This window comes from Lepidochelys olivacea (assembly GCF_965140295.1).
Source record: "Lepidochelys olivacea isolate rLepOli2 genome assembly, chromosome: 1".
In the NCBI taxonomy this organism is placed as follows: Eukaryota; Metazoa; Chordata; order Testudines; family Cheloniidae; genus Lepidochelys; species Lepidochelys olivacea.
In genome coordinates this window covers 120,484,404-120,496,804 of record NC_140411.1, presented here as the reverse complement: position 1 = coordinate 120,496,804, position 12,401 = coordinate 120,484,404, and the positions used below count along the sequence as shown (strand labels likewise).

The window sequence follows — 12,401 nt, the reverse complement described above, 5'->3', positions numbered from 1 at the left end:
AAACTTATTAATGTTTGTAAAGTGCTTTGAGATCCTTGTATGGAAGACACTACAGAAGTGCAAAATTATTAGTTTTTGTGGGAAAGGTGGCAGGGGCGCCATTACAGATTTTGGGGAGAGGGGCAACTTTAACCGTGATTCCAGGGGCTTCTTAGGCGCCTGAAAACTCTAGTCTTTTGGCAGATAACAGCAATTAGCTGACAGGAGCACTGTATCTAATTCCTATATAAAAGAAAGAAAATTAAATAAATATTAGACCCACTCAGCTCTAATACTAACATGTTCTGACATCTTGTGGCAAGTCACCTAAGGGACACTGGTTAGGCTTAAAATCTTAATGTATATTCTTACTTTGTTACTAACTCTGCGGAGAGAGAGACCCCATCAGGACTCCTGGATTCTATCTAAGCTCTGGGAGGGCAGTGGAGTCTAGTGGGCTACAGTGGGGGGTAGATACATCTGGGATTTATATAAGAACATCAGAATGGCCATACTGGGTCAGACCAAAGGTCCATCTAGCCCAGAATCCTGTCTTCCAACACTGGCCAACGCCAGGTGCTTCGGGGGAATGAACAGAACAGGCAATCATTGAGTGATTCATCCTGTTGCTCATTCCCAGCTTCTGGCAAAGAGAGGCCAGAGACACCATCCTGGCTAATAGCTATTGATGGACCTGTCCTCCATGTACTTATCTAGTTCTTTTTTGAACCAGCTTACAGTTTTGGTCTTCACAACATCCCCTGGCAAAGAGTTCCAAGGGTTGATTGTGAAGAAACATTTCCTTTTGTTTCTTTTAAACCTGCTGCCTATTAATTTTATTGGGTGACCCCTAAAGTTATTGTGTTATGTGAAGGAGTAAACAACATTTCTTTATTCAATTTTTCGACACCATTCATGATTTTATAGATCTCCATCATATTCCCACTTACTCACCTCTTTTCCAAGCTGAAAAGTCCCAGTCTTATTAATCTCTCCTCATATGGCAGCCATTCCATACCCCTAATAATTTTTGTTGCCCTTCTTTGTACCATTTCCAAATCCAATATATCTTTTTTGAGATGGGGTGACCACATATGCACGCAGTATTCAAGATGTGGGCGTACCATGGATTTATATAGAGGCAATATGATATTTTCTGTTTTGTTATCTATCCCTTTCCTAATGATTCCCAACATTCCATTAGCTTTTTTGACTGCCACTACACATTGAGCGGATGTTTTCAGAGAACTATCCACAGTGACTCCAAGATCTTTTTCTTTACGGGTAACAGCTAATTTAGACCCCATCATTTCATATGTACAGCTGGGAGTATATTTTGCTATGTGCATTACTTTGCATTTATCAACATGGAATTTCATCTGCCATTTTGTTGTCCAGTTATCCAGTTTTGTGAGATCCCTTTGCAACTCTTTGCAGTCAGCTTTGGACTTAAGTAGCTTGAGTAATTTTGTATCATCTGCAAATTTTGACACCTCACTGTTTACCCCTTTTTTTCAGATCATTTATGAATATGTTGAACAGCACTGGTCCCAGTACAGACCCCTGAGGGACACCACTACTTACCTCTCTTCATTCTGAAAACTGATCTTTTATTCCTACCCTTTGTTTCCTATTTTTTAACTGGAGTGCCTTGCAATGCTTTCAGGATCATCTAATGATCCTTAATTTAATTTAATGACAAGCCCTTTGTTATCTTAATCACCCTGCCTCTGTTTATAAACAAACTCCCTGCCCCAAGGGCGGAAGCTGAGAGCAGCACAGAACTCATCACATTCCACTCTCAAGCTCCCTCTGGGGCTAGGGCATGCACTATGAGCAGACCTCTAGTATGAAACTCAGGAAGGTGCAGTAGCCTCTCCCCAAAATGGTGCCATTTAACAGCTGGAGTCAAAATATCCTTCATGACAAACTTCACACAGACCACTCCCAAAATAGACCTGCTGATATTGAGGCTATCAGCTTACTGAGACACTAAAGACTTCCAACCAGGTAAAGCAGGATAGGGGCCATGTTGACACCTCCCTCGCAGGGAGCCATTTGTTACAATTTCCCAAAACCTCCAAACAAGCTTACAGTTTCAATAAACCATAGGAAAACGACGACCAATGCTAGGCATTCTGATGTCATCACAAACCACTCAAGCTCTGCTCTAGTGTTTATTATGCTCAGACTTCCTCAAGTGTTTGCACAGCCTTATCTATTATGGCTCTTTAGTGCTTCCTTCTCTCATGACTGCATTCATTATTTTTTTTAGAGAACCTCATCCCGTTTGCCTTTTTATTACTTCCTTAGTGCTGGTGCTCACAGCAATATCAAACTTATGCTGGCAATTAAGTGGCACCACCCCCTCCTTGTTCACAACATCGTCTTCCACAGTGCTGCCCCTTCCTTAGCAAAGGTACCGTATGAATAGCCTGAAGTCTCCTAGCCTTCTCCCTCTGGGTGTCTGCTTCCTGCACCCAGTGGGTGACCAGTCAGTTTCAAAGCCAAGTCTACTGGCTCAGAGCATTTGTCATCTTCAAACCCAGCTTTGTAATTTGCATAGTGCTCTGTTTTAGCTCACAGGTCATGAAGCTAACAAAACTGAGCTCTTGGTTGGGATGCTTTGATGTCATGAACAGGATAGGGTCATGTATTTTGAATATGCTGGAGAACATTAATACCAGTCATGGGTGTCAGAAGAGAGGATTAATACTTCGTTTCATAGAACAATTCAATCTTTTCTTTCCACACAGCCACTAAAGTGTTTTACCCATAACTAAATGTAATTAAAGTAAAACTGCTTTGTAACATGGCCAGTACACTTTAGTAAGAGGACAGGCAAGGATGTGAGCAAAGCAAGTTCCATACTCACCATCCTTGCCAAAATTATACACCAAAGGCAGCCAAAAACTATAGGCTCTTCGAGGCAGCATTTGTTATTGTTTTGGCATATTTCATGTATTATATAGCACCATATACATTGACAGTGCATATAAATAAATAAAAAAAGTAATAAAGCAAACTCTCTGAAATTTTAGGCAGTTTGGAGGTTGGGGTTGTGTGCACATTTGTATGTGGATACAAAGTTTCCACCCACTTCCTATCATTTTAGAAGCGCAATTATTTTTTCCTGTAAAATCTGTCTCACATACAGCAGAACTAGGTATGATGGAGCAAATTGTTCCTTCCATTGCCAATCTAAAGGGATTGTTCCCTTCCCTTCCCCGCTATAGGCCGTTAGTGATTGTGATGCCCAAGGTTCTGCACTTGAACAAAACAGTAGCCTGCCAGCTGAGATCCTGTACTGGACCAAGAGGCTTCATGTTTCCACTATTTTTTTTTCTCAACTGTCCTATTGTTCACTTGTTTCTCACATTCCCAGTCAGCGTCTCCACCAAATCCAGCTGTAAAGTGAGGTAATTCTTACTTGGATTGCTGTGTCCTGTAGACACCTGCTGCGACTCCTAAAATAATAAAGAAAAGCATACCATGTATTATTTTTTTGGGTAATTTTTAGAGACAAAATTGTAAGTTACCTTAATACTACTATACAGCTTTGTTAATCATTCATTCAGTCTAATCGCAGAACATCATTTCCAACTATAAGAAGAAAATCAAATATTTCCTTGAAAATGCATTTACTCTAGGCTTTTTATACTTATCTCTCAACCATGACCCTTTAATAGTATATTTTTTTCTATTGTCACTATCAATCTCCAGCTTATTATTCACTTATTACTCCACCAGAACTCAAGGGGCTATTACTTTCTACCAGGCTAGGTGAGAAGACAGACAGGCAGACAAATGATTATTTCTGAAGTTCTTGCCAATATCATTTCATAGGCCATCAGATTGTTCTGGGAGCAGCACAGCTAATCTTCTCTCCTCACCTCGAGGATCCCAAGTGTTGCGTCCATAATGGATCAGGAAATTGATCCTCACAGCATTAGAGAATGGAAGTTTTGACCCTACTCCTGAGCCTAGTTCTACTAGCTGCTAGACATACTGAAATATTAGGTTAAAATAAAAACCAAACTAAATCAACACCTAGTTTTCAAACATAACCTTGGTACAGTATCTCCGTATTCTCAAGCTAGTCTTCAGTGGCCCAGCAGATACATATGTATCAGAAGTGGTTTTGTAACTGAACTTCACAAAAGCACCTAAAACATTTCTAGTGAAACATTTAGAACATTTTTGAAAAAACACTGATAGTCTGCCTCGCATTAAGTCTTCCACATAGGTTTGTTCAAATTGGTTTTGTTTTAAATAATTCATTGCAATTATGGGCTGTTTTTAGACTTGATATATGAAAAAGATTGTAATGTACCATACGTACTAACATTATATTGGTACTGTAGATGTATTATTTATGGACTCTTGTTCTTTAGATGCCTCCTACAATAGCTAAAGATGGAATCTCAGTTACCATAAACATGGTAAAGCACTTATATCATGAAATTTTCAGTTTAGCAATTTCTCCAAAAATACTTTGAGCACCTTGGACTGCATCAGCAAGGCTTTTTAACAAACATTTAGTCAACTTCATGGTTCAAAATCATTTCAAGTTTTTCCACCCTTGGTTTTTTAAAATAATAAAAGTCAAGTATCTCTGTCACTCAGGCTAGCCATCACTGGGTGGCTAAGCCACAAGAGAAATGGATTATGAACTAGTTCAGGGAGGGCATTCTATACATATCTCCAATTATGTACGGAATAAATAAACTTTATAATACTATACCATTTATTGTGCAGCTGCAATTATGACAATAAAGACAGCAACATTGACAGAATAGGCGTACATACCAATAAATACATTATTTTCAAGGCAGAAAGATTTTCAGCTAAAACCTTGGTCCTAAGGGCAGTATTGAGCCAACGGACGGGCTTAAGGCAATAGAAAACTATTTTTTATTTCCTGGCTAAATATGTCTTTAAGCTGCAGTTATGTCTGTAAACCTTTATTAATTATTTAAGAAAAAAAGCATTTGAGAAGTTTATAGTTTTCCTAAAAAGCAAAAACATGAAGAAGCCTGGACATTTAAATTTAAAGTTACTGAAACAGAATGAAAAATACAGAAATTCAGTTAAAGTAACCCAAATAAACCTAGCTCTTTCCGTATCCCTTGCCACCATGGATCTCTTCTTTCCTTCTCCCCAGCTACTGTAGATTTGGATAGGATTTTTTTTTGATGGCAATCTTAAATCCACTAAGGACCTGATCATGCTTCATTCAAATCAATGAGAGTTTTTCCATTGAGCTGAATGGGAGCATGTCATAAATATAAAGGGAAGGGTAAACCCCTTTGAAATCCCTCCTGGCCAGGGGAAAGCTCCTCTCACCTGTAAAGGGTTAAGAAGCTAAAGGTAACCTCGCTGGCACCTGACCAAAATGACCAATGAGGAGACAAGATACTTTCAAAAGCTGGGAGGAGGGAGAGAAACAAAGGGTCTGGGTCTGTCTGTAGTCGTCTTGGCCAGGAACAGAACAGGAATGGAGTCTTAGAACTTTTAGTAAGTAATCTAGCTAGGTATGTGTTAGATTATGATTTCCTTAAATGGCTGAGAAAAGAATTGTGCTGAATAGAATAACTATTTCTGTCTGTGTATCTTTTTTGTAACTTAAGGTTTTGCCTAGAGGGGTTCTCTATGTTTTTGAATCTAATTACCCTGTAAGATATCTACCATCCTGATTTTACAGGGGGGATTTCTTTATTTCTATTTACTTCTATTTTTTATTAAAAGTCTTCTTGTAAAACACTGAATGCTTTTTCATTGTTCTCAGATCCAAGGGTTTGGGTCTGTGGTCACCTATGCAAATTGGTGAGGCTTTTTATCCAACATTTCCCAGGAAAGGGGGGGTGCAAGTGTTGGGAGGATTGTTCATTGTTCTTAAGATCCAAGGGTCTGGGTCTGTAGTCACCTAGGCAAATTGGTGAGGCTTTTTACCAAACCTTGTCCAGGAAGTGGGGTGCAAGGTTTTGGGAAGTATTTTGGGGGGAAGGACGCGTCCAAACAGCTCTTCCCCAGTAACCAGTATTAGTTTGGTGGTGGTAGCGGCCAGTCCAAGGATAACGGGTGTAATATTTTGTACCTTGGGGAAGTTTTGACCTAAGCTGGTAAAGATAAGCTTAGGAGGTTTTTCATGCAGGTCCCCACATCTGTACCCTAGAGTTCAGAGTGGGGGAGGAACCTTGACAGAGCACCATCAGACTGATAAAGGCTTAATCACATAGCACTTCTCAGCAACTTCAATTTGCAATTAAGCCAGGGTCATTGAATTGGGGGCATTCAGAATCTTGAAGGGTCAGATCTTAAATCCACTCTATCTTTGTAAGTTGCCTGTGGAGTCAGGGATCTCCAGACTGCATGGCTTTGATTTGGAATTTGCATGTCTACAATACGCATCTGTTATTCACTGCCATTCTACATGCCGGAAATGACCTCACCACACATTAAGTGGTGGGGATCTTTGACTGGCTTGTCAGAGAGGAAAGGAGTACTTGTGGCACCTTAGAGACTAACAAATTTATTTGAGCCACAAGTACTCCTTTTCTTTTTGCGAATACAGACTAACATGGCTGCTGCTCTGAAACTTGTCAGAGAGGGTGTGTTGCCCCTTTAAGGGAGACTAGAGAGCCAGAGACTTACCTGCCACATGGAGGCAGCTCCATACCATTCAGGATGCTGACCCATCCCCCCAGGTGACCAGAAGAGAAGGGAACAATTTATTATTTATGCCTATGTCTTTGCAGTAAAAGCCCTCTTTTCACCTGGACCAGGCTGGGCAGATGCTTAATTTTTGTCCTGTTCTAAGAGGTTTATAGAGCCATATATATAAGCTACAATCTATGCTACATCTCACAGTATGGCAACACTTTTTCACACTTTAAACTATTTACTTTGGGGGAATTGCCCCACCTATGATCCCTTCTGATGAAGAGATACAAAAGCCTGCATCCTTTTGTCTTTTTGAGTATAATCTAAAAAAAAAGCAGGAGCAGTTTGTGTAGTGATGTGATGACAGGTACAGTTGAATTTAAATGCTACTCTAGCATACAATCAAACTATCTACCTTTCTAGGCATCATTTTTTTTCAAATCTTAAAAGCAATTATATTTGGTAAAGGTGAGTCATTCACATCTGCAGTTCTTTTCTAATTCACCCATTCTAGCTTTTTAAAATTAACAAGAATAAAAGAATAATTAACTGACCACCATAAAGATGAGATGACACGAACATTTAAAGCTTCTGTTAAGAATGTCCATGCAAAACACTTGTGAAAATGGAATGGTTTTCTGAAAGTGGAGAAAGTGCTGCCCAGACACCACAATGATTGGTGACCTCATACAATCATACATAGCTACATGGAAATGGAGTACCTGCTCTGCTTTTTGAGACATACGAAATCACTGTAAAAATGAAGGAAAAGAGCCATGCAATCACCAGAATTTACTGCATCCTCTTTTCACACAACAGAGTAGAGACTACATGAACATGAAAGCTCTTTCTCACAAGCAACAAGCATGCTCTTATTTATCAGATTTAATTATTCACTTAAACTTTATTAAAATGTTTGTAATAAAATTGCAATACAATAATGTGTGATCAATTGTACCTAACAAAGTCTCACAGAGATAGTAGAGGGAAAAGCATATATATGTACTGTGTCATATATATGCATTGATACAATTATCTTTAAGATTTTAAAAGATTTGAAAAATGAGAAATAAAGGGACTCACACTGCCCCTTTCTAGTAAATTTAGGAGTATAGATTAATCCCACAGAGAATGAAAATTCAAAATAAAGGATAAAATGGACCTTTATACCCCATACTAGGTAAAGGGATGTTTCTGGTCTGCTTTCTTTAAGGAGGATGGAGGATGTCCTTTAATGGAGGATGTCCAGTACAGTCTGCATATTTCAAATTTGACACTGAATTTCCTATCCTTATGGATCTTTAACATTAATGTAGGTTTAATTTTTTTGCTGTATATACTTAATTACAGTATATATATATACTTACTGCCTTCCCGCCGAATCCTCAGTTCATTTCCTTGGACCATTTCCCCATGGCCCCCAGCACCTTCTTTGCCCTTACGTCAGAGCTTCAGCCTGCCAGTCTTAGCAGCTAGCCAGGAGCTCTCTCTAGCTTCCCCAGTCGCTGCTGGCAGCACTGCTCTGCCCAGGGTGCTGGCACTCTTTCCTCCTGCTAGGAACCTAACTTTCCCTCCTCCAGCTCCAGGCAGTTACTGAAGCTGCTCTGCCCTGCAGCCCTTCTTATATGGGCCTGCCAGGCCCTGACTGGCTGTTCCTTGCAGCCCCTCTCCTATTGACTGCTTTCTGCACAGCCTCCCTAGGACTCTATTAACACCTTACAGGACGGTGTGGGGCAAATGCCCCATCAAAGGGTGCCTCTGGTGGACCACAAGGGGGAAATACAGGTGTGATTGCCCTGAACTGTGACACCAACCTTCTTTAGTTACCATGAGCCCACTGTACAGACCTCAGAGGGAAAGAAAATTATAATCATATAGCCAAGAAACCTTTAAGATTTTCCTACAGGGAAATAGCTTTTCAGTGGATAATAATGTTGTAATTTTTAACAATCAGGGATTAAAACAAATTGCAAAGTCCAATTGCAAAAGGAAAAAAAGGCAATATTTATGTGACACGATGCTTTTTTTAAAAATGGCATTTATTTGAAGCTGATCAGAGGTTTGGAACATTAAAATAAGTCCTATGGGAGATGAATTAGAGGCCTGCAGCAGGGGAGGTGGTTAGAGATACAAAAATAATATACACATGGCTCTGCAATTTATCACATTGCTACCACCACCTCGTGTGTGTGTGTGTGTGTGTGTGTGCACAGTATGTGTGTATGTAGGTGAAATAGCTCTTCCTCATGTATAAAGACATAAATTGTTGAGTCATATGTTATATTGCAGAGCCATGTGAATACTGATGTTATCATTCACCTCTGACCTTCTCATTTACCCTCTGCTTCCTAATGCATTTCCCTGGGACTTATTCTAACATTCGAAACACATGAGCAACTTCAAAGAGCCACCATTTATTTTAAAATCAACCTGTCAAGAAATGTTTCTTCCTTCTCCCACCATAGTGGAATTTCACCCACAAAAAGTTATACCTGCCCCAGGCCTAGGATGGGCAAGGTTATTTTGTCCTGGACCAGTGACAAGTTTTCTATATATAAAAAGTCACAACTGTGAAGTCCATTATCTCACAACTCTGCCTGGATAGAAATGGGAGCTTTATACGGTGCATTGGGAACGGGAGATGCCCAGTGAGACCCAATACTGACCTGATTCCTGGAAAGGGCCCAAGATATTGAACTTTAACTCATGACATTTTTAGGTATAGAAAAGATACTTTAAATCATTTTAAGGCATTTCTATGGCGGACTCTGAGCCTCCATAGTTACGTTCTAACTAAGGCATCTGTTTTGCAGGCTCAGAAATAGAGTGGTTTAAATACTTTTTTTAAAGTTTCTAAACTAGTTATTTTTATAACTCTAACATATGTGACATACGCATGATCAGACAATGGTCTTGTGTAGTATAAAGGTTTTATTAGCATTCATTTGGGATAACCTTCATGATTCACTAGAGGCTTCCCCATTCTTGAGCAGTGTGACTATCCCAAATTCATGTTGATAAAACATTTATAACCATACCAGATCACTATGGATTACTCACACACAAGTGCCTGGCAATCTAAAAGTAACACAAGGGCAAGTGAGGGATCTAAATTCAGGATATAATCTTTGTTGCTTACTTCCAGGCAAATATACAGGGACTGGGATGCTGAAGGTAGTTTATTCATTCTCTGTGGGAATCGTGTGAGACCAGCACAGCTCATTTTTAGTGACTCTTCCAGCCAACTCAAGGCACAGTATTGACGGACTCCAGAGGAAGAAGTAACATACCAACCCTCTTCAGCACAGGGAATGTCACTGTGGCCAAGGGTATTTGTGAGTTGGGGAAGGGAAAACGTAGAGGGATCCCCAGCATAGTTGTGGACTTGGAGGACTCCTGCCTTCTTGAAAGGCTACAAAGTATTTTTGCTCATTCTTTCCATAAAAATAGAATATCAGCATAATTAATTCTAACACATACTGAACTACTTTTAACCTATGTCTTAACTAATTAGTGATTTGACAACTTGAGACTTGCAATTTCTTAATTAGGCTATTAAAGTTTCAGGGGTTATCAAAATCGCAGCCAGGCTGGATTTGGAATCATTCTAGAAATTAAAGTTAAATAACTAGATTTTAAATATGATTATTAAATATATATATATTGTGACAGGGTTGGGCCAGATGGCTATAGGAGAGTAATAGAAGGCAGATATATTAGCCCCAGACTAAGTAGGTCCCTTTTCCCTGAGTAAGGTAACAGGGAAGGTTTTTTTTTTTTTTTTTTTTTTTTTTTTTTTAACAGAAAGGAAATTTATTTGTAACAGTTACAAAGAATACAAAAGGATAAAAAAAAAACTTAGCAACAAAACAACGCAATCAAAAGGTATAACACAACAGCTTTCAGGAGGGAGAGGTGTTCAGGTTAGCCCAGGCCCAGAGCGGGGGGGCTTCCTCGACACTCGTGGTCTTCCACCCTCCTGAGTTACCTGGTGGCCTAGAGCGGGGGGGCTTCCTCGACACTCGTGGTCTTCCACCCTCTCGAGTTACCTAGTGCCGCGCCCAGGGTCACCGACCCTCCCTCTCCTGAGAGTGCCCGACAAGATGGGCACGGCTGCGGGGTGGGTGGTTGGGAGGGAGGGGGGTACACCCATGTATTATAGGACCCCTCCTAGAAGACAGTAATGATGGTATTCACAGCAACTAACGGCTGTGACTGGCGGCTCTCGCTCTTTCCCTCAATCAGAGGGTCAGACGGAGGGAACCGGACGGGGTCACCGAGCAGAGAACCCCGGACAGCGCCCACCGCTCCTCGAAGGTGTCAAGGGAGTCGGTGGACGCTGCCCAGAGGAACTCCGCCCGGATACGTGAATGTACTGAGAGTCGGAAAACGGCCTCACAATCGCAGGACGCCTCATGAGCCAACCTCCGCTCTCTGGTCTTATAAATGGCTGTTTTAGCCAAGGCTAGGAGGAGGCTAACCAGGAGATCCCGCGACTTGGTGGGGCCACGGATGGGGAGTGTATAGATAAAGAGGTGGGGAGAAAAATGAAGCCAAAAGCGCAAAAGAATATTTGTGAGGAGCCGAAAAAGAGGCTGCAATCTGGCACACTCTAAATAGACGTGCGCCAGGGTTTCCCTCACGTTGCAAAAAGGGCAAGTCTCCGGAAGGGAGGTAAAACGTGTCAAAAACACGCCCGTGCTCACAGCCCCGTGAAGGAGCCGCCAACTGATGTCCCCGACGGGCCTCGGGACCAAGGTGGAGTACAGGCTGGCCCACCGAGGTTGCTCACCCTCCAAAGGTGGTAAGAGATCTCGCCACTTTGTATCGGGGCGGGACACCAGGGTGCGGGCATGAAGGGTATGGAGCGTGAGTGTATATAGATATTTCCGTGATGCAACTTGAAAACCGACCGGTTGCAGTTCATGCAGCCGGCTCGCAGTGAAAGGATGAGGGGTGTGTTGGGATCGACAGAGTAGGGGCCCGATGGAAAGGTCCGGCGGGCCTGGGGTAAGGGATGGGCGGGGCGCGCCCTCGCACAAGGCTCGGCTAACATAAGCCCGAGCGGCGGGGGTCAGAGCGGCCTCCACCTCCTGAAGCACGCGCCGGGGGGTGCGAAGGCTGGAGAGCCCCATGCGTCGAGCGAGCGTCAGGGGATCCAGCCAGTCCCCCCGGTCGTAGTCCAGGAGGTCCCCGACCCTTGTAACTCCCGCCAGGACCAACCTCTGGCGCACCGTGCGGGACTCCGCCGCCTGCACACAAAGTTGGGGGTTGTGTAGCAGGGGTTCCGTGAGGAGATCTGCCCCCACGATGGCCGCCACGGACCTGGTCGTTGAAAACAGTTTCCAGGCCCGGAGGAGGTCCTGGTAGAAATCCGGCAGCCCGGAGAGGTCTCGCGGAAAACCTCTCGGACAAAGATAAAAGAGCTGTCGGTCATAGCGGAGCCCATGGAAGCGGCGTAAAAAGGCATGCGCCAATATGCTCCACGGCGAACTACCTGCACTATAAAGGAGCCTCTGCAGGGCCTGGAGGCGGAAAACGCGGACCTGAGTGTACAGACACTTCAGGCCCTGCCCTCCTTCCTTCAGGGGCAAGTGGAGAACTCCAACAGGGGCCCAGTGCAATCCTGACCAAAAGAACTCCAGAGTCAATCTCCGGAGGTGGGACAGGAAACCCGGGGCCGGGGCTAGGGTGTTGAGCCGGTACCAGAGCGTGGACAGGACTAGTTGGTTAAGCACCAGTGCTCTCCCCCGAAGGGA

The 12,401-nt window shown here is 42.5% G+C and overlaps 1 protein-coding gene across 3 annotated transcripts in view; it reads right to left on the bottom strand.

The window, feature by feature from the left end:
* Positions 1–12,401, bottom strand: part of AFF3 (ALF transcription elongation factor 3) — a 478,017-nt gene that overhangs the window by 183,643 nt on the left and 281,973 nt on the right. For all 3 annotated transcript variants that reach the window (XM_084641601.1, XM_084641602.1, XM_084641603.1), the window contains exon 6: positions 3,410–3,446. In XM_084641601.1, coding sequence (XP_084497727.1) covers positions 3,410–3,446 — 37 coding nt within the window. The remainder of the gene's footprint in view (positions 1–3,409; positions 3,447–12,401) is intronic.